The sequence below is a fragment of the Centropristis striata genome, chromosome 4 (assembly GCF_030273125.1).
Source record: "Centropristis striata isolate RG_2023a ecotype Rhode Island chromosome 4, C.striata_1.0, whole genome shotgun sequence".
Lineage (NCBI taxonomy): Eukaryota > Metazoa > Chordata > Actinopteri > Perciformes > Serranidae > Centropristis > Centropristis striata.
In genome coordinates, this window is record NC_081520.1 from 32,504,604 (window position 1) to 32,532,296 (window position 27,693).

The following is a 27,693-nucleotide window of genomic DNA, read 5'->3' on the forward strand; positions in this document are numbered from 1 at the left end:
AAATACCAGAATAACGAAATACCAGAGTAACTAAATACCAAAGTTTTTTCTTTCTTTTACAAAATCAACATACTATAGTATGACCTTTTTTAAAATTGTTGGACATCCCATAATCTTGTGTTTTTCTTTCATTTTTGAAAAATAATACTATGACATGTATCAACAGAGTATAATTGGTCCATTTTTAGCATTTATTAGTCATTTTTCACAAAAATTGACATACTATCGTATGGCTTTTTTTGAAGGTGTCATTTTTGGACATCCCATAAAATGGTATTTTCCCGTAATTTCTGGCCATATTATGATCTAATATCAACAGACTGTAATTGACCCATCTGAAGCATTTTTAGTCGTTAACTACACATTTTATGTCTTACAATTTTTGGACATCCCAAAGTAACTAGATAGCTACAAAAGACAAGACAAGCATTTTAGTGATTTTAATATTTTACCTTTTTGACAATAATGGACATGGTATCGTATGACTTTTTTCTTCCATTTTTGGACAACTCAAAATCTGGTGTTTTTCTCTATTTTTTTTTCTACAAAGTGAGTAGTTACCTTGGTACTTAGTTAATTTGGTAAGAAATCTTGTGTATTTTTTTTAAAGGTGTATAGCCAGCCTGTTACCTGTATAACGGATTTTCTGCAAATGCGGAAGTGATGAGGGGTGAATTCTCTTGCTCCGGCTGGTTGTTTCAGCACTCTCTCTCTCTCTCTCTCTCTCTCTCTCTGCCTCTTCTGAACTCTGCTGGGCATCATTGCGCGTCAAAACATTGCGTCTCTGCAGGACTTGCCAGGGCCGGAGAGAAGAGGAAATTTGCCTTGGAAGGAATGCGAAAGGGGTTTTAGGATTGGCACTGCCACGAGGAAAACGAGGAGGTGCGACATTTTCTGAGCTACGTGGAGATCAGTTTTTTCTTCCCCTCAAAGGTAAAAATGATTTCCTCTGCGTTATTTTTCACTGTGGTGCATTTGTTGTTACGCACTGTTTTCATATCGCTCTATGAAGCTTATTTACAGCGTCGATGTAGTTATTCACAGCCTGCCCGATACTTTTTGAACCGAGACAACTTTTAACATGTTTGCACACGCGCTGTAATATTACATTAATAAAATAAGTTTATGGTTTATTGCGTGTGAAGTGTCAACAACACGCGTGACGTGATATTATTTGTTATTTATGGTGCCTGTAATGATGCTTACTTGGTGGATTGGATGCTGAGGTCTGCTCCGCAGTGGAGCTACTGTATCTGCTGGTTATTATTAGGACACATGCTGTTTGTGGTGGCAGCCCTGCACGTATGCGCCATCATCCGCGTGCACGCGCTTGGCTGTGATGGTGCACGTCACGATCAATGCGGGTTATCGTGTAATACGCGCATGTGATCGTAAACTCTGACGACAAACAATCGCCTGCTTCTCACCAATCTGTCAAAGTCATTGCAGATGTTAAAGCCGTTCAGAGTGGTAGGTGCGTGCACGCGCGCGATTGTGTGCGTGTGTTTGTTTGTTTTCAGCATTGCTGAGCTGAGGCATCCCCGCCATCTGTGCTGGTGGCTGAAGTTCTGTCCCAGATGAAGTGCGCCACTGCCTGTGACCTGATTCAATAACCACACACACACACACACACACACACACACACACACACACACTGTAAACCTTAAGCCTTCATCTTTCTCTGTTTTCATTGACGTTTTGCCCCACGTGACATCTACCATCCCATTCAAGTCAATTCAATTCAAGCCAGCAGGTGGAAATGCTGCAGTCCCCACTCCCAAAACATCTACTAAAAAAAACAAAAAGTGTTTTGGAGAGACACTTTTATCAAGTCACAACCTTTGCACTGTGCTATTTTCTTTCCAAAGCATGCATGCAGATGGTTATTGATCACGTGAGGAGTCGATACACAGGGATCGAACATGGGGGTCAGGGGGTTGCAAGGTGATCCTCCACAGTTAGGACTTGTATACATAAACAAAAGTTGTTTACAGTGTGTTTCACAGGTCTGAGTCACTTTGTCAAATCAACCACTTAGTTTTTTGTCACTTTTTATGACTCATTCACTGTTTATCATCTGACAGCCAAACATAGAATGATAAATATGAACAAGCCAGAACATTGGGCATTTAAAAGAGTGTCCCCCCTTCGTAAAACTCTGTTAGGAAATACACAAGTGTCTAAAAGCACCTGAAAACAAGCTGCCTTCCTCTCCACAGAAGACAAACTAGAAACAGGCAGGAGAAAATTAGCACGGATCAGACATAGCAACAGTAACCAGACACACACACCTGGGATGCAGGAGCATCGCTTCATCAGTGAGATTTGATATGGCCGGGGGAGCAGTCAGTGATGTCATGCTGCTGTATGCTGTTGGCCTTGGTGTGAGACTGAATGGAGAGCAGGATGAAAGTACATGAAGTACAGAAATCGTGTCTGCGCTGCTCGTGGGCAGCATAGGACGCACAGCTCATCCATTGCTGAAGGGACACACTCTGCTTCTTCCCTCTTCCTCTCTGTTCTTTCAACTCCCTCCCTGTCCCCGTCTGACTCCCCCCCCCCACCACACTCCTCTTGTATCTCTTCCTCCTCTCGATCATTGTCAGGAGCAGCATCAGCAGCGGCAGCATCAGTGCGTTACATAACAAAGGTTTTTTTGTTGGGATACAAGGGCCCTTTTGGCTGTTGAGACTCGTGGCACGTAGCCTTTTGTGATGACACCCAGAAATGACCAGAATGGACAGCTCGGTGACCTCAAACGACCCGCGGCAGAACTGATGAATAGACAGAGTGACAGCAAAAAAATAAATAAATATACAAACAGGCTGAGAGGCATAGAGACAGACGGAGAGAAGACACAGTCAGACTGAAAAATAAACTAATAAAACATGGACAAACAACAAAGACACACTGAGGATACGCAGACAGTCAGTACTGCTAAAATTTCCTGCTGTTGAAGCCCGTCTGAATCGCTGTTCCTCTAGTCCTCTCATTATTTATGCAATTTATTATTCTGTCAAAGAGGTTGTTTTTTTCAGTGCAAAGCAGCTCTGATTGACTCTTTGCATCAGCGTTTTACCGCGCGTCAGCATCTTTGTTCCCACAAACAATATTGCTTCGCAAAATGAGTTTCAAGCATGTCCACCCACCAAGATGAGTGCTGTCCTGTTGTCGGAAATTGTTTTGAAATGTCAAACAGCTTCAGAGTGCAGGCTTGTCAGAGCCAGGACATTTTCCTCTGTTTAATGAGGTTTAAAGTCTGTACCTGCTTTCTCTTGTTCTTCATGTTTAGTGACATTTTGTTTTTTAGTTACTTATTTCCTTATTACATTTTTGTAATGCTGTCATTCAGTCACTTGAACACTAGAATCAACCAAAATAGGTTTTTGATTATGGCGACATGTAGGCCTTCACGTAATACAAAAATATCATGGCAAAATCAGTCAAATGCCTGCTGCTAAATCAGCCATAATATTTCTCAGGCTGCACCTTACAATTATTTTTATTTTACTGTCAGTTTTTTATTCTCTAAGGTTAAATGTTTTTCTTACTAAAATATGAGAAATTGTGAATGAACGCTTGTCAGGAGTTCACAGAGCCCAAGCTGAGGCTTAAAGGGGCCTTATTATGCTTAAAGATTCACAATATACCATGTTTACATGCTCTAATGCTCTAAAAATACATTATTTTCCCTCATACTGTCTGTTTGAATGTACCTGTATTCACCCTGTGTCTACGACACACCATTAAAGTGCCTGTCTCTTTAAGGCCTGCTCATGAAAAAAAGTCTGCTCTTATTGGCTTCGTTAAATAGCTAAATAAAGGGGACACGCTGGAAAAATGCACCACATCTTTTCCACATGCTCTCCATCACTATGGGTTTCAATTTTTGGTAGGAGCCACTTCATCAAGATTGAGGATTGGAGATGGCAGCCATACAAAGTCTATGAGAACCAATATATCTTCCAAGCCACTTAGAAGGTCAATCTTGGAGTCAAAATATACATTTTCTGGGTCAAGAAATAATTTAAAGATATTGAGAATATCACTAGATGATTATTTGATCAAATATATATGTTCATTTTACCTAGACTGAACTCAATTCAAGTGCTGCAGCAGGGAATCCTGAGTTGAAAATGTTTGGAATCTATGTTCATGGGAGAGTGTGGATTAGCTGCCATGTACACTGCTCAAAAAAATCAAGGGGAACCCTTTTGTCTCATGTCAGATCTTGATCAACAAATTATTTAAGGTCAGAATCTTTACTGATGTACATTGTATAACTTGTTGAGATCAAAATGACTGGTCAATGAAAACCAAAATCATTAACCCATTGAGGGCTGGAATCACACCAAAAATCAAAGTAAAAATTTACATCACAGGCTGATCTTTACACCTATTCAGTCTAATGACAATTCATCATCTGGCACATGCCCTTAAAAGTTTTGTAGCTTAGGAAGTTATCTGGCCCACTGAATATGTAGTAGTGTTTCTCCGGCTGGCCCCACCAGTTAGATCCTGTTCCGCCCATAGACTTTACATTGTGATAATGTCATAGATTTTATAAATCATTTTTCTTGACTCAAGGGAAGTTCTACAAATATAAAATTAGAATTAAGATGTATTATAGAAAGAGTCATGTTTGACCTTGTTTTCAGTTCAAGGGTTTTACACATCTCTTTTATAATGGTGGTCTATTGGGAAAATGCTGCCACCACTGATAAAACCTGACTGCAGGCTGAGCAGCAACGCCATAGCCATGGGAAGGGGAGCCAACACTGAAAAGCTTGTTGAATCCCATGTTTCTTGATCTTGGCAGCCCACAAAAACTGACTGGGTAGTTTTATTTCACAGTTTGTGTGCTGATAGGCACTGCAGATAGCCAAATTTATGACTACAAGCACTAAAAAAGTGACATAATTAACCAGTCTAAAATGTCTTGTTTTGTCTGACCAATAATGCAAAACCCAAAGACAGCAAATCTTCATCTCTCTCTCTCTCTCTCTCTCTCTCTCTCTCTCTCTCTCTCTCTATCAGTTTGACCACCCTTGTTTTCTTCAATGTATTGTTCATTTTAATGCCTGGTACAACTAAAGGTAATTTTGTTTGGACAAATATAATGAAAACAACTAAAATAGCTCATAAGAGGTTGATTTAAGAGCTGATATCTAGACATTTTCCATGGTTTTCTTGATAATAACCAAATCATTATCAAGAAAAACATGGAAAATGGCTAGATATCAGCTCTTAAAATAAACTGTTATGAGCTTTTTTGTTGCTGTTATCATTATATTTGTCCAAACAAATGTATTGCAAATGTATTCCATTGCCATTTTCCATGGTTTTCTTGTTGTTGTTGATGGTATTGGTTATTATCAAGAAAACCATGGAAATGGCTAGATGTCAGCTCTTAAATCAACCTCTTATGGGCTATTTTAGTTGTTATCATTATATTTGTCCAAACAAATGTATCTTTAGTTGTACCAGGCGTTAAAATGAACAAGAAATTGGAGAAAACAATGTTCTAATATTTCCATGACTGTATATATAGTTATGAGGATTATATATATCTGATACACTGTTGTTATGGCTGAAACAAAGTGATTCTTCAGAGACTGCAGATAATACACACGCAGAGAGAACTCCACATGGATTATATATGATCCACAAGATGTGTAGCACGTGCAATACTATAATCCAGCTCTGTGGTTGATCGCCTGTCTGTTGAGGGCCCAATCACCATCAACATGCTCTCAGTTAACAGCATCAGCTTTTCCTGCAGATGATCGTCTGAGTAAAAATCTCGTCTGTCGACTGTGACGGACAGCTTCCCGTCCATACATCACATTCACATGTTAAACGTTCAGCCGGTGCTTTTATCCTGAGTGACTTGCAGCAAATGCAGCAGTAGAGGCTTAAATGGAGAAGCTTGACTTTAATGTAATTAAATTTGGAGCTTAAGTTTGAAGCTTACATTTCTAGATTGCCTTCCGTACCTAAACTAATTACTGAGCTATAATCAGGCAGCTTTGTGCAAATGTAAGAGATTGGCTTGATTAATTGTAATTCAAGTCGCTTGTTTTGTCCAACCAATAGTCTAAAACTCAAATATATTTGGTTTACTATCATGAAAAACAAATACTATCAAAAATTCACGCTAAAAAAGTCGGGCCTTGTTGGCATTGTTGCTTAAATGAGTGCAAATTAGGAAGAGTTGTGACCATGTTTGCACTTGCATTCACGGACACACACAACCTCACAAACACTTGACCTCCATGGCTCCATGAATTTCAGCCTGATCGTGTGTGGGGAAGGACAGACCAAACTTCTGGTTGCAGCTAAAATTGACTACAATTATCAAAATATTTTTTTCTGTAAATTGACAAATCCACTAAGCAATCACCTCAAAGTTCTAAGTGCAGATGTCTCCAAGGCCAACCCTTTAAAAGTATTTTGTGTATCTGCCCATGATTGGGATCCAATCCAAAATAACGGGTTCTTCCTTGGCCTGAAAATCTGACCATTAAAATATCACCATCAAAACCGAACCAAAAACTGAACCTCTTTAGCGAAGGTAAAAATAAAAGAATCAAGCAGAAAACTTCTCTACTTACCTCCCCCAAGGAGGTTATGTTTTCAACACGCTTTGTCTGTTTGTTTGTTTGTCTGTCAGCAGGATTAAAGAAAACTATTGGCCCTATTGTCATGAAACTTGGTGGCAGTGGTGGAATGTAACTAGGTACATTTACTCAAGCTCTGTACATAAGTGCAATTTTGAGTACTTGTACTTTACTTGAGTATTTCCATTTAATGTAACTTTATACAATGTAATGTAACTTCTACTCCACTACATTTTGAGGCAAATATTGTACTTTTTACTCCACTACATTTTGCTGACAGCTTTGGTTACTTTTTAAAATCATGATAAATTAAAAGTTTAAGACATTTTTTAAATAAAACCTCATAACAGTATATTAAGTAGTTAAAATGAGCCCTACCTTTACAAAATTAAAGCGCTCACATAAATGCATCAATACAAATAATCTAATATTATAGATAGAGTACTTTTACTTTTGATACTTCAAGGATGCTGATAATTTTGTACTTTTACTTCAGTAAGTTTTGAATGCAGGCCTTTATCTTGTCTGTGGAGTAATTTCACAGTGTGGTATTAGTGCTTTTATTTAAGTAAATGATCTGAATACTTCTTCCACCACTTGGTGGGTTAGGGTGCAGCATGGGCCAAGGAGAAACCCATTACATTTTGAAGTGGATCCGAATTACTGGGCAAATACGCAAATCACTTTTACGCTGTCGGAATTATCTTGTAAAATGAGTTCCGATCATATTTCATGGCCCACTTGATCTGTTAACTGAATACAGCAACATGTTTAAATGCTTTGAGAAAAAAAAAAACACATTTCCATTCTTGGAAAATGGGACCATCTGAGGAGCACGTGAATGCTCCACTGTCCTTGGTGGAGGTCTGCGCTGTCCGAGGGCCAGTCTAGTTATGTAAGTAAATTATTTGTGTGTCAATGTGTCAATTCTGTCCGCCAGCTCTCGATATTTCAACAAATCTCAGAGGACTGGATATTCCATAAACTTCTTTCTTGTCCTCAGTCCTGAAATGACCGAGAGGGTAAAACACACTTTGGGTTAAACACCAGTGTGTGTGTGTGTGTGTGTGTGTGTGTGTGTGTGTGTCAGGGGTCAAATCTGACAACTGTACTGAGCGTGTCTTTGTGCCCCAATCCCACGCCGCTGGCACCGAGTCAGAGGAGAGAAAACAAGGGCACGACTCACTGCCTTATTTATTTATATCCCCCGGTCCTTCCCATCAGCACTGGAGCCTTTATCAGCCTCCGTCCGACACTAAAAACAATCATATTGCAGAGCAGTAAAGTAAAGAGGCCTCTCTCTCTCTCTCTCTCTCTCTCTCTCTCTCACTTGTTTGTCCTGAACTCACACAGGCCTCCTGCTCCCATTCAGAATTTTATTAGTTTTTCCAGATGGTTCAGTAAAGACAGACAGGAAGGAGAGGAGACAGAATGTGATGACTTATTGTGAAGGTGGTGACACAACTCGAGTTGTTACAGAATCTTATAGTCCTGTAAATAAAACCTATAACTTCTATGGTTTAGTTAGAACACTGCAAAAAAAAGTGGTGGGAGAAGTATTCAGATCCCTTGCTTGAGTAAAAGTATTTATATCACACAGTGAAGTTACTCCATTACAAGTAAAAGTCCTGCATTCAAAACTTACTGAAGTAAAAGGTTAAAAGTATCAGCATCAAAACGTACTTAAAGTATCAAAAGTAAAAGTACTTGTTTTGCAGAATGGACCCACTCAGATTGTTATATATATTATAAATATATTATTGGATTGTTCTTATTGTTGATGCATTTATGTGAACAGTGTTTTAATTTCCTCTAAGTATGGCTCATTTTTAATACTATATATTCCTATTATGAGGTGTAATTAAAAAAAAGAAAAAGTCTAATCCCTTTAAATTGATCATGTCTTTACATTATATCTCAACCTGAAAAGCAACTAAAGCTGTCAGCTAAATGTAGTGGAGTAAAAAGTACAATATTTACCTCAAAATGTAGTGGAATAGAAGTATAAAGTTACATTAAATGGAAATACTCAAGTAAAGTACAAGTACCTCAAAATTGTACTTAAGTACAGTACTTGATTAAATGTACTTAGTAACATTCCATCACTGCAAAAAACATGAACCTTCCAAGTATTTTCTTCTTATATCTAGCAATAGTATTTACTTATATTGTTTTGAGTATAATTTACCTACTGACCATATCTTTATGTGCTTATTGAATTATTAGTATTATTAGTATGTCCTTGTGTAATTATCTTATTGTTTAAAGACTTCTTTTTAGGATTTACATTGATAGCCTTTCATGCTTTTCAAGCTATTCAACTGTTGAATATGGTGAGTTGTTACCTAAAATATTGGCTCCGATTGACAGTTTTAGTTGCATGTAGTTTTAATGCTATTTCAGAAGCATTTTCTACCAAAACAAAAACGTTTCAAGTAATGCTGTCTACAGTTGGGCTATTCAAAAACAATTGCTCAAAAATAAGTATATTTGGAGTTATTATTTCAAGCTTTCATTGGTTTTTCCAGTGCCTAGATATGTTTGACTTATTTAAAGAATTCTTACAAAGAAAAATTTACTTACTGCACTGGCAGACCATTTTACTTGTTTCGAGCATGTATTTGCTTAATTCTTGTTTTTTTTATTTCTTCTTTTTTGTCAGTTGGTTTTTGCAGTGAAAGGTTGTGTTTTTGTTTTTCTTTACAGTGATAAATCATTTAACTTATAGATTAAATAGAAAGAGGTAGACAATAAAAGGTCCATGTACTGTTTAGTGAGGCTCTTTGACTGGGGAATAAAACTAGATTAAAAGCAGTGATTGATAGTTTGTGTTTAGCACTAGAGCTACAGGGCTGAAATCACAATTAAAGTTGTATTAAGCAATAAAACCACAAAGATTGTATCTGCAGCACAAGACAGAAGAGCACAGGCCCCTCACCGTCTCCTGTACAGTTAGTCAAAACATACTCCTGTCCTCCTGGCCCTGAGCCTGCAGGATGAGTTCCCAGGCCAGCTCACTAATCTTCTCAGTCACCAGGGCACACCAGCACAAGTATTTTAAGGGTGCGGCCTATTTGGATATCATGGAGAGAGCAGAGCACGATCCTCGCAGTTGTGCTAAGCTAAGCAGATTATCTCTGCAGCCTCATAGACTTAAACACAGAATGTGAGCTAGCGTAGCTGAGTGTACCGCATCTAGTGTAGAATGGTTAATGGAGACAGCAGCATCTGATTATTATTTTCATTATCAAATTTCTGCCACATCAGTGCATTCATTTAGCCTGGGTATACCCATACTGCCTTGCGCGCTCGAATTTCATTTCGAACCTCCAGGCAGTCTGGCAACCAGGGAGGTTTCTTAGCCCTGTTTTAGGGATCCAATCACAGAGCGGGGAGGGACGGCAAGACGATGATGCGTACTACTCGGCACTTGGAAGCTTGTAGTTTTGTAGTTTTCTTACGGATCCAACATGACTGCAGCAGACGCAAAACTCCCTTTAGCTGTAGATGGTGTTTTAAATAGTTTAGAGTTGAAAGGCGAAAGGTCTCTCGGCGGCTCCGCTGTCCCCCGGCTCGTAGCGAGATCACCGGCGTTACGCTAGCGGCTAATAGCCCCGTTACCGTAACGCCAGTGATTACGCTACGAGCCGGGGGACAGCGGAGCCGCCGAGAGACCCGCAGCAGCTTGTTTATTGCCCATGAAATCAGTGGATGTGTGTGGCTGAATGACATGAGGGGGAATAAGGCGTGAAAATAAATAATCTTGCAGAAAGCGAGAACTGGAGAAGCAAAGCAGCAAGTAACACTCTCTCACAGACACACACACAACAAACATCCATTTCTGTTGCTCTACATACGTCATCTGGTATAACTGATACGATTGGCTAAGAGCTACCTACAGACGCTTTTGATAGACATTCTAATCGCCCAATAAACGTCTCCGGAGGATTGTAAACCATGCCTCCTCTACGGAGAAATGAATGGCTGGTTTCCAGACTAGATCTCATTTGAGATTAGTCTGGTGTTAGCCAGGTGTTGAGCCATTAGTTATTTGGTCTCTAAAACCACCATATGTCTGACAACCTTCCAACGATTCACTGAGCTACGTGGTAACGTCCAACACAAACAAAATGCTAACATGCTAATATATATAATACAGGTATAATGTTTACCATGTTCAGCATCTTAGCCCCCTTTGAGAGATTCCACAATACTGCTGGATGAAGATGCGCTATTAACCTGCTTTTTTACACTGAACCTCACTACAGAAGCAGAGCGGCTGGTTACTAGAGGTGGAAATCAGCCTATCAGATCCCTTGATACGATGTTATCTCGATACTTGAGTTACGATACAATATTATTGCGATTTTAAGCATTTTGCGATAGGTTGAGTATTGCGATACAAAATACTGCGATTTAAGGGTTTGACTGCATTTTGTGTCCATGAAATTAAATTAGCCCAAATAGAGAGACTTTGCAGCGTTATTTTGACAACTTCCCGACACGATATCCTGATATGTTGCCCCTAGTCAAGTCAAGTCAATTTTATTTATATAGCCCAAAATCACAAATTTGCCTCAAAAGGCTTTACAGACTGTAATTGGTACGACACCCCAGACGTGCAATAGATGTCGTTGTACAGGACAGATCAACAGAGTAGAATAGAGTCGATAGAGGATGAAGGGGGAGAGGGAGGGAGGATAGAGAGGAGGGTTGAGAGGGGGATAGATTCCTTAGATCTTCTAGTTTCATATGATACCAGTAGGGCTGCAACCAACGATCATTTTAATAATCGATTAATCTGTCAATTATTTTTTCGATTAATCCATGAATCAGATTAAAAAAAAATACAAAAAAAGAATTAATTTCCAACCCTTTATTCATAAAACAGAACTGATAGTGCAAAAAAAAACTTTACAGGATTAGTTTGAACACTAGAAGTTGTTCTCTACACTACACTCACAGACACACACGCACTCTCTCTCTCTCACTCCCTTTGTTGAGACACTTTGCATTGCAATTATTACCATCATTGTAGTAAGTGCAAGTTAAGTTCATATATACACCTCATTTAAACACAGCTTAAAATGAAGTGCTATAAAATAACTTGAATGAAATTAAAAAGTACAACCAGAGAAATATATTTGTCAACACTAACTGATATGGGACAAAGAAGAAGAAGAAGAAGAAGAGTACTTTATTAATCCCACAATGGGGAAATTCAACCTCTGCATTTAACCCATCCTTTTTTTTTACACACAAGTGAACACACCATGCAAGGAGCAGTGGGCAGCACATTACTGCGCTCGAATATATACATGACAACAGATTGAAAAATGAATGGGCCAAAAAAGGCGGGTGAATAAAAACGTGTCTTTAGTCTTGCAAACTATACCATCCCTGCTTTACCACTGTTATTAACAAGCTAACATTTAAGCAAACATTTCTGCGACTTATTGAGTGGCCACGTAACAAATCGATAATGAAATTCGTTGAAACACTTTTAATAATCGGATTTTATTGATTGTATCGATTCGTTGGAACCCTAGATACCAGTATCTCCAATATATTCCTAAAAGTGAGCCCACTATGGCACCCGGAAACATTAAATACGATACTTGGCGGCCATAATGGATAAAATATTGCTACGCAAAATATCGCCATATTATGTTGTATCGATTTTTTCCCCCACCTCTACTGGTTACACATCCTTGAATATAACATTGACAAATTATTGCCTCCCGTTCACTTTGCAAGTAAAGAGGCAATTAAAACTAGGGCTGGGCGATATGGACCAAAAGTCATATCCCAATATATAGGCTAAATATCGATATACAATATATATCCCGATTTTTTTTACAGCAAAGTGAGAGCAAATGTTCAGTCAAAGTCAAAGCCATATATGACATGTTACAATTAGTTTTATTGAAACAGTTTATTTAAGTGAACATAAATACTGTATCACAACAGGAGTACCTTTTATTAAAATTAAAGCTCGATAAAGTGCATATTTAAATAAAAAAATATCTTAAATAAAAATAGCCTATGAAATAAAATAGGCCAATCTTTTCCTGAAATAAATATATTTATGTGAGTAAAGAACAACGAACATTATGAAATAACTAAATATGATAAACCCTTGAAAGGGCTGCATTTATATATAAAGAAAAAAAAATTGAACTACATCGATATATGCGATATCGTCTAATTCCATATCACATTTAAAAATATATCGATGTATCGCCCAGCCCTAATTAAAACATTCGCCTCCACTGGCGGCTGTGTGGAGTTCAATTTTGAATTGCAAATTGGCAGTTTTAACCAAAATCAAAAAAAGTTGGTGCTACAGTACACCAGCATGGCTAAAATGTTCTTAAACTAAGAAAATATCTAAATAGTTACTTGTTTCTTCAGTCTCAGCTTTGGGAGTCCAAGTTTTCCTCTTAAATAACAAGAAATCATTTTTGGTAGAAGTTGCGGTTCACCATGTTTGAATCTTATGTCTTAAAGTAAAATTTCTTCATGGTTTTCAGCTTGGAACTGAAATGTGAGATTTAGTGACTCAGCCGTATTAATAATGCATGAAGTCTCATCACAACATGTAGCTCTTTGAGGTTCTCAGAGATGCGAGCAGGTTGGAGAACTGTCTGAACGCACGGTGCACAGACCGTAATCCCATCAGCAATTATACACCTGTGGCTCAGTTTACAACATCATTTCCAGAAAGCAGCTGTTACACAACCATGTAACCATTAGCTGCTCTTTTATCTGCCCCTGTGCTCAGGTGTTCGCCTCCCAACCCACCGCCCACCACGGCCCTCACCTGTGTGTTGCGGTGCTTCCCTTGTGAGCCGACCTGGGCTGGCAGTCCCTTCTTGCACCGCCCGCCAACTCCGCCCATGGTCAGAATGACGCGCTCCAAGACCTTCCAGGCGTACCTGCCGAGCTGTCACCGAACCTACAGCTGCATCCACTGCCGAGCTCACCTGGCCAACCACGACGAGCTCATCTCCAAGGTAAGTTGCAACAGTGGTGGAAACCATTAGGACAATACAGATTCACGGATAATATCAGGATTTTTTTTTTTTTTACCTGAGAAACAAGCAAATTACTGTAAAGTTTTTGTCTCTTTATTTTATTGTTTTGTTTTTTTGTTTGGGAAATTTATTTTGAACATATAAAAAAAGACAAAAATGAGAAAATGATCATATGAACAAGTAATATTTCCAGAAAATTAAAAGCATAAATCAAAATAAATTGTTGCATTGGTTTACATGTTCAAAAAGGAATGAGAAGAAGTACAAATTTATTAATTCCCGACCCTTCTCCATAAATTATTCATTGATTTTTAACCAGCTTCCTATAAATATAATAGTTATTATTTTTACTTTACTGATAGTAGCTCATAAGAGCTTAATTTAAGAGCTGATATCTACACATTTTCCATGGTTTTATTGATAATAACCAGAATCATTATCAAGAAAACCATGGAAATTGTCTAGATATCAGCTCTTAAATTAAACTCTTATGAGCGATTTTTGTTGTTATCATTATATTTGTCCAAACAAATGTACCTTTCAATTTAGAAATTGAAGAAAACAAGGATGGTCTAATAATTTTGTCCATGACTGTATATACTCTATATTCTAAAAATAGGAATTCATTGTCAGTCAAAAGAATAATTACTTGTATCTTACAAGTAAATTAAATTAAATGTATCTTAATCAACATATTATTTTACAACATATATTTTAACACGGTCAAAAGAACAGAATGAAACTGGTGAGGATTAACAGCAATAAAACGTGTCAAAGATTACAAAAGAGGAGCAACAGATGAAAACAAACAGCAGACACAACACCTGTACGTCTGTGTCAGCCTCTGTCACTGGATCCTGTGGATGGATTATGTTATAAGCTGGTTAGTGAACTGGATTATGAATGCACTATCACTTTTTCCATGTGCGATTATGAAAACACGGCTCACCTATGCACAAAGGCCTTCTACACAGCAGCAACAACACAAATCTGTTCAACACGCTCTTCAATAGAAGCTTTCACGTTGTGGAAAATAAAGGCCAGCAAGAAAATAACTGCTTATAAGCTACTTATGCATCAGTTATCAGTAGCATATGGGCTGTTACTGGGAGACAAAATAGATTTTCTCTACCGGTTTTAAAATAAGAGCTTCTATTAAAGTAAAGGCCCGTCTCACGGAAACCAAACCTCTGGCTCTTATTTGACTGAAGCATTATGGCGATATGATAGCATGATCATATGATTTTATAGAGTTACTACACTGTATGAAAGGGCCGCTTCTTGTTTCAGCCTTTTCATCTTTGACTAATCTTTTCTTTGCAGTCGTTCCAGGGCAGCCAAGGCAGAGCTTACCTGTTCAACTCAGTGTGAGTATCCCTCTCTTGTAGCTTAAATGGATGGATGGATGGATGGATGGATGGATGGATGGATGGATGGATGGATGGATGGATGGATGGATGGATGGATGGATGGATGGATGGATGGATGGAAGATAAAATATTTAATGTCATTAAACCAGCAGTACAACGAAATTCATATGTGCAACTACTAAAAACAATGCAGTACACGCAATCACAACACAATCACTTCCACAAGACAAAAAAATACATACAGTATACTAAAACTAAAAACAAAGTTGAAGCCTCAGATATCATCATCATCATCATCATCATCATCATCATCATCATCACCAGGGAGCACAGGAGCACCATCAGAGGAACTGATTTAAATATTGCACGTACATTTCATAAACTAGTGCAGTGCCTGTAGGAAATATGTATTTGTACATTACATGCCACACTACAACGTCTGCAAATCCATAAAACACTTACTTTTCATAAGGTAAGGCAGCACATACACATTCAACATTGATATTCTCTGGAACTGTTGGAATATTATTGGAAAGTCGAACCTTGTAGTGCATTTTAAAACTCCGAAAGATAGGTGGAATTAATAGACTTACAGATGAGTCAGGCGTGGAAATCCAGAGTGAATTGTGTTACTGACCAGGTGTAGGCCTATCACACAATGGGGCGGAGCTCCCCTAAAAGGCGTTTGATTGGAAACAGTGCAATGCCGCAACACGTCCTACGTTAATAATGACATTTTGAAAAATAATTTCAAAAATCTTCAAAATCAAGGATGCACATCTTCGTGTCATGCGCAAGCCACATATGAAATCTTAGGTCAGTCTGATTAACGGTCTGCGAGATATGCCCTAGACACACATCCACACACACACACACACACACACACACACACACACACAGACGCTTCTTGCTTTATAGATAGATATATTATAATTGTTTTTTTGCACGGTTTTCTAGAGAAAAGACTGCCCTGCATGTTGGAGGTAGACACGACGATGTAGGTGGTTTAAAATAAGTTTATAATGGATGTTGTTCCACACAGTAGTTGTGTTGTTTGCGTACACAGAGTCAGCCTGTGCCTCGGAGTCATTATCAGCTGAATTGAGTGTGAAAATTAGACTGTTTGAATCTATGGTCCATGGCCTGACGCCCTATCAGTGTGTGTGTGGGTGTGAGGCAGTGACTCACTCTGAGCACATCATACAGTACAACTACTGAGCAACACGAGCCACTTGCACAATTCCAATTTGTAACTTTTGTCTCCACTTGTATGTCTCTCTACTGTCCTTTTCACATTTCTCTTTTCTGTCTCTCTCAGGGTGAACGTCGGGTGTGGCCCTGCAGAGGAGAGAGTTCTGCTCACAGGCCTGCATGCTGTAGCAGATATCTACTGTGAGAACTGTAAGACCACCCTGGGCTGGAAATACGTAAGTGCCCTTGACTAATCTGATGCACAAGCACCACAAGCCCCATCCAAGGCTAGAGGACGATAAACTGGGAGGTTGTTATTATAGCACACCCTAATTTTATTTGCACCCTAATTATATTTAGACCTCCTCCTCTTCTCTCAGGGTCAATGCACTGTAACGGCTGTGGGCTGAATTAATCATGAGACAGATTTCTCAGAACAGATGGAGACATGAAGGAAGAGCCTTTATCTATCTTATGTGATTAGTTTTAGGTGTTTGTGGAAGTGAAAAACATCAATCATCAAACAAAACAGAATTTCATTTGAGGCCCAAACCTAAAGATTAACAAGATTAAAGTTGGAATAAAATATTTTCTAACCTCTTCCCATGAAATGATTGTGATATTGTGATTTATTCTTGACAGATAAAGTCTATATATTCTCAAAACTGTATTTAATCTCTCCAAACATATGACAATGAAAATAAAACCACAATAAACAGAGGATTGTGTCTGAAAACTAAATTATTCCAACTTTACGGGCAACCCTGTACATGCAGTTTTACTCACTGTAGAGCATTAATTGTTAATAATCTTGACATGTATGGATGGATTAGGAGGAAGGAAGGGACTCAAAATGACCACAAACGAACACAAAGTGACAGCAAAAAATCACAAAAGATGAAAAAATAGAGCCTGATCGATATGGGATTCTTTAAAAACCAATACTGGTTTTAGAGGGGAAATGTTCACAGATTACTGGTATTGTGGCCAAATCTTTAGCTAGAAATAAATAATCCTTTTCTATGTGGATCGTGCATTGATTTTTTCACCACTATGACTGCATAAACTTTACAAAGACACAAAATACAACAAAATGAGGTTAAACAAACAGGAACGATGGTTGAGTTGGGGCCATTCTCTCATAATTCACCCATGCTGACAGTGTAGTTGATTTTAACTGCCTCAGAGTTAAAATAACACAAACAGCCTCACTATGAAGCTCTGGTTTATAGAGCCATATATACAGTTAAAGTGGTATAGGATGTCAAAATACATGTGCAGGATGTATTTAGTGCAGGTGGTATTTTTTCCCCTGTGTCAGGGTGAACTAGCATCCACACATGTTAGCTGTCTTCATATATCAACAGAGCTGAGCGTGTGCAGCTGTCTCCGGTGATCCCTGTCTGCATGGAGGTGATAGTTTACACTCCAGGGCACGTGACTGTATCATTAAGGGGTTCACACACACAGTATCCTTGTTGTTTGACTCCTGAGAGGGCTCCATTGAGCAGCGATCTTTACCTAACCTCTAACCGAAAACATTCACCGCTACGTGTATAACCTTAAACCTGATTCTAAAAGCTTCTGGCCTAAAAATAGCAATTTTCCTTATGACGCCTGGTACAAACACCTGGCGAAGCAGCTTCAAAAGTAGACACTTTTCATGGAAGTTCCTATTCCTGTCAGGACCCCACAAGGCAGAGAAAACAGAGGTCACATACATGCACAAGCACACAGACTCTAGATAGGACTTAATGGAGGGGTGCCATTAATATCAGTTGCAGCTGCATTGATTTTCCGCAGTCGTCAAAGTTCTTTTGAGAGGCTTGACCTACTGCACTTCTAAACCAAGAAATCTGATAACATGCCTCTACAGCTCTGAACCAAAATAGACAAAGACAAAACAAGGTACAGACGCTCGGCAGTGAACATTTGTATCAGCCCACTCTGTGACTCTGCTTTCTAGAGAGGCTCACAGTGAGCGAGCAGCTTTTGAACAAGAACACATGGTTGTTAATGGACTTGGACAGGAAGAGGTGGCTGTCATTTTGTTATTTTTATGGCTTCGATTAGCAACGCAAAAGTTATTTTAAACTGTTTTCAAAAAGGAGTTGTGGGGAAATGGTCTCCAGAATAAATAGTTGTGTAGAGGATGTGTTAATACACAAAGCAAAACAAAATAGCATATTTTCAGTGATTTGACCTCAATGTTTCCACAGAGACCTTTTTTTAGCCCTGGGCTACAGCTATCACTGTCAGTTCCTGGGGCCAGATATATCCAAATTTGGGGATATGGGAGGTGGAACTGGAACAAGCTGAGGTGGGATTAACAAGCAGCAGCCCCTACAGCAACACTACTTGCACTCACTGTGCCCTGTGTTAAAGTTTTTTTTTTTAATCACAGTAAAGGCACATATTAAAAGTAGGAAAATTAGCTATTGAGACACAGTCTGCAGCCAAGATAAGCTGCATGAGGCTGTGCTGCTTTAGGCTAAATGCTACAATCCTCACAGTGTTAACATATTGATATCAAGCATTTACAATGTTTACCACGCTCACCATCTTAATTAGTGTGTTAGCATGCTAATGTTGCTTGAAACACAAAGTACACACAGCTGAGGCTGATGGAAAAGTCATCAGCATTGCAGGTATTTAGCCATAAACTAAGGAAGGGCTGCACATATTTTGTTTCTTTATCATCATTGCAGTGTCAACTTGCACTATAAACACATTACAAAAGAAGATATGTTAATGTTTTTGGACTTTTTTGTAAGGTAACGCTAGTCCACTAACGATAGCCTGCTAACGATAGCCTGCTAACGATAGCCTGCTAACGATGTTAGGACGCTAGCTAGCCCGTAACTTTCACATTGCAGTTAAACAAATCAAATAAATGAACAATACACGTTTTAGTTGGCTTTTCTCAACGGTACTGAGTTGGTCTTGTTGGTCAGATAGCCCCGCCCCAAGCACCTGATGAAAACGGTTTGCGCTTCGAGACCAGCAGATAGTTGGTGCCGCTGTGGAACCAGTTTTCCTGGCCGAGAGTCAGTTCTTTGGCAGTCGAAAACCAAAGAACTGGTTTGCGATTGGGCTCTGGCTGGGAACTGGATTGGTCGACAAGGGGTATCAGAGATTTTTTTTAAGTTACATAAAAGAGAGTTATCAGCCGAAAACTACAGGTTAAAATGTAACTGTCATACTTTTCTATGCCTTAGGTCAAGATCCCTATGTCCACACAAAATACATTTTTGGCCAAAACTTAAGAATGAATTTGCTATTCATGACAAACTTTACATAGAAAGTCTAATAGTATAAAATGATGAAGTATCCTTCAAACCAATTTCACTGTGACATCATAATCACATTTTACGTATTACTAGTGCAGTGCCCGTAGGAAGTATGTATTCGTCTGCAAATCCATAAAACACTTACTTTTCATAAGGTACGCACACCATCCAGCACATACACATTGAACATTGATATTCGCTGGAAACTATTCGAATATTATTGGAAAGTCGAACCTTGAGGCGCACTTTAAAACTCCAAAAGATAGGTAAGCTAAATAGACTTACAGATGAGATGAGTCAGCCGTGGAAATCCAGAGCGAATTGGGTTACTGACCAGGTATAGGCCTATCACACGATGGGGTGGAGCTCCACTAAAAGGTGTCCGACCGATTTAAAAATGAATTCAAAAATCTTCAAAATTGAGGATGAACACCTTTGTGCCATGCGCAAGCCACATACGAAATCTTAGGTCAGTCTGACTAACGGTCAGCGAGATATGCCCTAGACACACATCCACACACACAGACACTTCTTGCTTTTATAGATAGATTGAAGGACAGGAACAGAGGAGGGGTCCTTTGGTCTGATACTGAATTGACGACACTGTGGTGGTTGTATAGATCTTCTGAGCTGTCGGATTGAATATGTGTGTGAAGCATCCAAGTTTTAGAATGTGTAGTTTTTGTGCAGCAACATCCAGATTTGAAGCAGTTTAGTATTAAGGTTCATAAGAGTCTGGATAGACGTGGATGTAAACTGCAACTTGGCTGATTGGCGGAAGCATACAACCATAAGGCGGTAACTCTAGTTTATTGGTGTCTTTGGCGTTCAGCAGCACAAAGGCAGAACTGAATACACTTAAGTAATATGATTATGGCAGTATGCAACAGTAATGAAATATCCCATATTTTGTTCATATTGTGCAGCCCTAAACCAAAGTTTTATCGGAAAGTGAAACTTGTCTTGGTGGAAGCCACCTGACGTTTTTGTTTAATGCAACTTGAGTCTCTTTTTGGGTTTACAGCACCTCTGTAAGCTGACTGCCATCATGCTTTTCAAATGACTGACTGATTTGCAGTATGTAGATGAAATAAAAACTGTCAAAAATAATGATTCTGGTGTTAGAGGATGTATTTCACTACATAGAACAACTCTCAGTGGAGCTGAATATCCTCTGTGTAGCTCAGACTTTCTTATAAAATCCCATTAATATTTTCCACAGGAATTTTGGATTACACACCTCACATTAAAATGCATGTTACAGCCTGTAAAAATAGAGCAGACTCTAAAGCTGTGTTGGCTGTTGCAAAGCTCAAACCTGTGGCCTTTTGGTTTTTGCTGTTTCTTATTAGTGAGAGAAGCATTCCTGCCAGTTAAAGGTATGACGATCCAGCCTGGTCAGACTTTTTAGTTCTGCAGGCACCTCTGCAGTGTTTAGTGACTGATGGTTATATAACCAGCTCCCAAAAGAGCCAGCAGCAGAGACAGGCCAGGATTGAGTCAAGGATTTTCATACACAGCTGAAAGAACTGTCACGAGCAGAGGTTTTTATCTGCCCTGTCCTACTCTCTCAGAGACACAAACACGCTATTATTCTCTGTCAATTGAATTGAATGTCTTCTATTCTCTGCCACACCCTCCAGGAACATGCCTTTGAGAGCAGTCAGAAGTATAAAGAGGGCAAGTTCATCATCGAGCTGGCCCACATGATCAAGGACAACGGCTGGGACTGACGGACGAGCAGCCGGGACACGACCGCAGCAGAGGAGAGGGGGGGGCGGGAGGGGGGGTTGGGGGGTGGACGGACAAATGGTCGGATGGAGGGAGGGGGGTCGTGTGTGGTGGGTGAGTGTGTGACTTTGGTTTGGCTGATTTACCATTAACCTCTGTAACTCTCTGCCCATCCCTCCCTACCACGCCTCTTCTTGATGTGCACACAAACACACACACACGTAAAGGTCCCAGACATCCCAGCTTGACAGAGAGACAGACTAGGCAGGCTTGTACGCAGCTAGCAGGACTAGGTGACTTGCCAGCAAGATGTCTCATTTTCATGTTTTTTTTAAAATATTGAAACATGATTCAATAGCTCTGCAAAAGGTGGCAACACCTAGGAGACACCTTCATTGTGTAGTATTCCACCTTGTACAACAATAATGTTAAAACCAGTTGTTAACGGGTCATTCAGCGGAAATTTAGCTCGGAGGAGGGCGGTCCAGCCGGCCTGGCGGGGTTCATTGGCCTTGGTTGAAGAGCTGACAGGCATCCACTCTGTCCTCAGCTTGAATCAGATGACCTAAGATGATTATAGCAAATCCAGCTGATCGGGGCCATGCCAGCTGGGCCAGTGATGAGGCCTAGCGCTGCGGCTTGGCACGGAGGCCCGAGCACATGGGCGATAGGTTGTGGAAGGGGGGTAGCGGTGGCGGTGGTGGTGTGGGTGCAGGGATTGCCACCAGCCAGGCCGCTTTCTCAACGCAGTGGGGAGGGGAAGATCCTGATCCAGTTATGCAGTGGCTTTGATGGCTTCTGGCTGGGATTCACTCTTGCCAGTGATGCAGCTCAGGACGGGCCGGGAGTGAAAGAGATACAGACAGACAGCCACCAGCTTGTCCTAAAACCTCACAGGAATTTGCCCTCGCAGCAGCAAAGCAGCTCCCCTGGGTTTTATTCATCCTTTAATACAACGAGTCGTGTAACGCGATCCGCTGATTTTTTTTCCTGTATGTCTGCGTCTGCCTTCGATACATGGCCAGATAGAATTACACAACATAAGCGTGTCTCAGGTGAACAACTTTGGCTGGGATTCCCAAAGGTTTGAGACCACTGTGAGGTTTTTTCTGGAGGTTGTTGGAGGTTTGTCAGCTAAGGTGACAAGGCTCTGGGAGGGAGACACAAACACAACCCCTGCTATCAAGCAAATAACAGTGTGATTTGAGGAAACTGACAAACAAACGGCCAACGCATGACTGGTTTCATGGGCCAAGGGAAGATGAAAATAGCAAAGAAATTAACACAGCAAGTAAATGACTACTTTTACTGAAGTTACGAGGTATAAACATGACCACAGAGGTGTGTACTGTAGGTGCATATGTATAAAAGGTTTCACTCTTGGGCTCTCTTTCAGTCTGGGATGACTGCTGTTTAACTGCTGTTACTCTTCACTAACTCACAGAACATTATAACAGACATACTGGGCAACTGTACGAAGCAATGCACTTATTGATTCTTATGTTCCTTAATGCACCAACACATCATCTTTTTAGGATTTGGCCCAGTGTCAGATCATCTTTATTCCGCCCCAGTTAGCTCAAATATTCCTCATGCATCATGGGACTTTGAGTTACTGTATAACACCTGGGAAATATTTGAGGTAACATTATTGGGAAGCATTGCTCAGGTACCTAGATGCTACCTTTTCTTTGCTAAGGCCAGGATCCTACTTAAAGCTGTGGTAGGCAGTTTTCTGGAAAAGAAAGAAAAACAAACAAAAAGTGACAGAATTTTAAAAAATACAGACCTCCTCCTGCAGCTCTCTCCTCTCTGTTTCAAGCCCCTCCTGCCGGTAAAGCATGGGCATGTACAGGCACTTCATACAGCAACCAATATGAGTAAAAGTCATTCATTCCAACCATACCAATCGCGATTGTCATCTTGATGCTGTTATATAGGTGCAGTTCTATGAAGATTACTGCCCTGTTTTGATGAGATGACAAACTGTGATTTGAGGTTCTGGTTGGCTACATAAACATGAATTTGAATTAGCTGCAGCTGTGAGACTGTCAGCAGAGGGCTCAACCATTAGCAACATTTAATTGTTTATTGATTTTATTGTCAGACTCACTTTTAGACTTTTTGTTAAGTCTGTCTTCATTTTTTTTGGGTTTGCTTTACAGTTAAGGCAATTGTTGCAAAAGCTGTAATTACTTTTTCTGCAAGATTTTCCAATACAGCCAATAGGAACATCTTCTGTCTGAAATTAGCTGTGATTGGCCAAATCCAAATCTTTCTTAAGTCAGGGAACAGAGCCATGAGGAGGCATGGAAGTCTAATTTTCTCTCAGACCACTTAAATTACAAAATGCTGAAAGATTATTATGAAATGTTTTTACCCAATGATGCCACACAAAAAAACTGCCTACCCCAGCTAATGTGCTGGACGTGTTATTATTCTCTGATGACTCCATCCCGTTGAAATGCAACATTAATGCCTGCATGAGCTAAGTGTTCTGACCAGGTCTGTGCTCGGTCCTTGACACATTTGTGTGAAAAGAACATTCTGTGCGTATTAGAGTTGCCTTGTGCTGTAATACAACATCGAAGCAGTTTCACCTCAGTCCATTTGAGCTGTGAGATCCTTCCTCAGATTAAATGTGATCCTGGTTTATAGAAAAGTTAAATAGTGTCCCGTTGTTGTGACCATTGCTCCAGAAGTTGCCCTGTACACAGCGAGTGCTGTTCCAGACTCTTCAGTTACAACCAAACCTAAACAGATAACAGTCTTCAGTAACAGTCAGCAGCTGACTGCTCAGTCGGAGGCTGCGACATTTAACCCAGCACAACCAAAGAACCCACCCATCAACAATAAATTGACCAAACAAAAGATCTCATTTTGCTTGGGCAAAGTGTTGCAAAACAAGGGGGTGTGTGTATAGCTGAAAGCCAAGGTTGTGGATAGCCTTTCTCTGTGATATATATAATGCATTATGATTTTGTAAAACAAAAGATCTTAATATATGAATATATTATATATTTACTGTATTCACCACGAGGATTACCATTCATGTCGACCTCTGTGTTACAGGCTGTAAATAGTGTTAATGTATTGTGTTTTATCTATGATCCATATGATGATGAATGAATATGATTTAGGTCATGTCATGCTTTCTCTCTGGTACCCCACATTGGCTGTACAATACTACTTTTTTACTGAAAATGTTTCAATTTTAATGTCTTTTGTAAAGGAGGATGCTGATGTTGACTATATATCATTGGATCTTCATCTAATAAAATGCACCTTGATATCTGTATGGAATATAGTGTTTGTTTCTTTAATATCTCAGTGTCCTGCACTTTAAAGGGGCACTACAGTGATTTTGCATTGCATCTCAATTTACTCAATTGGATCCTACATTTTCTTTAATGCAACTTATTAACAGGCTTTCAGGCTTGAATTTGATGGTTTAAGTACTTTTACACACCAGAGGTCTTTTTTTATGCAACTCAATATACACGGTGGCCCATAATGTTAATTGTGGTTTCATTTCATTGTGATATGATTGGAAAAGATTGATTAATAAAGCATTGAGAAGATATACAATTTATCTTTTGGGAAAGTTTTACAGTGCAATGCAAGATTGCAAATTTCACATTATGTGCAATCTAAAGGGGTAATATAGTCCAAGATGTATGTTAATGTAACCTAGTAAGCTACTGTATAGGCGTGTTTCCATTGAGAACTTTCTGAGTACTTTTTGGAGAGAGACTGACGCAGCAAGCAGTGTTGCCAACTTAGCAACTTTGACTCTATATTTAGTGACTATGCAGACCCCTCTAGAGACTCTTTTTCAAAAAAGCGACTAGTGACAAATCTAGCAACTATTTCTGGTGTTATTGGAGATTTTGGAGACTCATTCCTACTCTTCTTAACGAGTAGCGCCATCCCAAAGCATTCACAAGGCCCAGTCTTCCCGCATCAGTCTCTCTCAGCTGCAGTCAGCAAAGCAGGAGCTGTTAACCCCTCAGCGTCCAGTTTGCACCAGTCTGCAAATGAATCATGCATGAGCAAAATCGTAGCGGCTCAGCAAAGTTCTTCTCCGAGGCAGTTACTTTTTGAGTCGATACCTGATCCGCTAACCGGCGGAGTTGGGCGGATCCTCTTTCCCAAGTCACACCCATACAGTACGTTTACATGACACTTGGAAAAAACGAATTATTGCCTTTATCCAACTATAACAGGACAACTGAAGTGCATGTAAACGTGTTAGTCTGACTAATGTTGGAGTTCTACAACTCCAATTAGGACACCCAGATAATTGGAATTGGATTTTCACCGGCATGTATGACAAGACAACGTGTGCTCCGCATGCTCCACCCCCACGCTGGCGTATGACCCCGGAACAAAAACATTCAAGAAAACCTGTCGCAGTAGCTGGTCACATGAGCTGGTGGCATTTGCTGGTGTCAGTAGCCGATTGCATTAGCCCGTCACATTAGCCGGTGGCAGTAGCTGGTGGCATTAGCCCTATCACATGAGCCAGTGGCAATAGCCGGTCACATTAGCCGCTGTCAGTAGCCGCTGTCATTAGCCAGTCGCATTAGCCGGTTACATTAGCCGGTGGCAGTAGCCAATCACATTAGCCGCTTTCATTAGCCCCATCACATGAGCCGGTGGCAGTAGTCGGTCACATTAGCCGCTGTTAGTAGCCGCTGTCATTAGCCAGTCGCACAGGCCGGTAACATTAGCCGGTGGCAGTAGCCAGTCGCATAAGCCGGTTACATTGGCAGGTGGCAGTAGCCGGTCACGTTAGCTGGTCACATTAGCCGGTGGCAGTAGCCGGTCGCATTAGCCGGTCACATTAGCCAGTGGCAGTAGCTGGTGGCAATAGCCGGTCACATTAGCTGGTGGCAGTAGTCGGTGGCAGTAGCCGGTGTCATTAGCCGGTCACATTAGCCGGTGGCAGTAGTCGGTGGCAGTAACCGGTCGCATTAGGCGGTCACATTAGCCGGTGGCAGTAGTCGGTGGCAGTAACCGGTCGCATTAGGCGGTTACATTAGCCGGTGGCAGTAACCGGTCACATTAGCTGGTGGCAGTAGCTGGTCACATTAGCCGGTGGCAGTAGCCGGTCACAGTAGCCGGTGGCATTAGCCGCTTACATTAGCCGGTCACATTAGCCGGTGGCAGTACCCGTTGGCATTAGCCGGCCGTATTAGCCGGTCACATGAGCCGGTGGCAGTAGGCGGTTGCAGTAGCTGGTGGCAGCAGCCGGTTACATTAGCCACTCACATTAGCTGGTGGCAGTAGCGGGTCACATTAGCCGGTGGCAGTAGGCGACGGCACAAAGCGTCAAACTGAGGTCAACCGGAAAAGGGGTCGTATTAACCCACTCAAACAACGCATATCGACACCCAGTGTTGAGGTGGAGGAAACGTTCCCGTCAGTTATTTGATTTTCTCAGTTGCATGTAAACTGGGACAAGGACAGAAGTCCGGTTAGACGGCAAAATCGATTTTTAAGCATAGCTCACTAGCGGGAAAAGTACCTTATGGAAACGGGCCTTAAGTAAACATCTTAGTGATTGGTACACCAGAACAAGTAGCAGCATCAAAGCCCAGTGTAATATACCGAGAAAGGGTTTGTTTTATTGCTTTTGCATTTTAATCTGTAAGATGAAGAATGTGTTATTTCTTTTTCTATATTTTAAAAGCTCGGCATAACTCATGAGGTTTATGTTTTGTTTTGGCAGATGCGAGTAAAGCTTCTGCACATGAGCTGCATTCATCAGACTTAAAACTTGTTATTAATAAAAAATAACAACATTGATGATGAGAGGAATGAGTCACACGCACTAATTATGAGGTGGATGTTTGTGTGAATTGACCAGGCATCGTCAGATAACGTGGGCAAACAGCCTGCTGCCACTATCTGATGGTGACATTTCGTTGTCCCCATGGTAACAAGTGCATCATCTGTTACTAATGGGGGACTTGGAAAAATCAACATCAGCAGCAGCCGCTTGGTTTCGCCTCCACCAGCGTTTATTACATCTCACTTTAATACAGACAGTGACGTGTGAATGATGCTCATGGTGTGAGAATGGATTTGTGTGTGTGTGTGTGTGTGTGTGTGTGTGTGGAGGAGGTTTATGAGTGGGTCGCACCTTTTAGTCACACATTAATCAAGCTTCTCGTGCTTACTTTCCTCTCCACTGTCCCTGTTCTCCCTTCTCCTAACTCCCCTCCACTCTCATATCTTTTGTTTTTATTTTCCATTATCATCCTTTATCCCGCCCCCTCCTCCCTTGGTCCCCCTCTGTCTCTCCCTGTAGAGTTGTTTCCAATGATCCTCCTGGGCTGATTTCCCTCTCTGTCCGACTTGGCTAACCCACTCCAAATCTCACTGCAGCAGATGGTGCTGTGTTTGCATTGGGTGAGGTCTCCTAGCAACCCCATCTCTCTCCCTGTCT

At 40.5% G+C, this 27,693-nt stretch overlaps 1 protein-coding gene across 1 annotated transcript; it reads left to right on the forward strand.

Moving 5' to 3' along the window:
• The first annotated feature begins 735 nt into the window (after positions 1 to 735).
• ypel2b (yippee-like 2b) lies at positions 736 to 21,290 on the forward strand. Its single transcript, XM_059331804.1, has 5 exons — positions 736 to 933; positions 13,405 to 13,636; positions 14,981 to 15,024; positions 16,346 to 16,454; positions 21,152 to 21,290. The coding sequence occupies exons 2-5, from the start codon at positions 13,520 to 13,522 to the stop codon at positions 21,239 to 21,241; spliced, it is 360 nt and encodes a 119-aa protein (XP_059187787.1). The 5' UTR covers positions 736 to 933; positions 13,405 to 13,519; the 3' UTR covers positions 21,242 to 21,290.
• The last annotated feature ends 6,403 nt before the right edge of the window (positions 21,291 to 27,693 follow it).

What these genes read in the sequence shown, in the direction of transcription:
- ypel2b (XM_059331804.1), top strand. Translation starts at nt 13,520, where the DNA reads ATGGTCAGAATGACGCGCTCCAAGACCTTCCAGGCGTACCTGCCGAGC. An exon ending in ACGACGAGCTCATCTCCAAG is followed by an intron (nt 13,637 to 14,980) that starts GTAAGTTGCAAC and finishes TTTTCTTTGCAG; the next exon opens with TCGTTCCAGGGCAGCCAAGG. An exon ending in CCACCCTGGGCTGGAAATAC is followed by an intron (nt 16,455 to 21,151) that starts GTAAGTGCCCTT and finishes CACACCCTCCAG; the next exon opens with GAACATGCCTTTGAGAGCAG.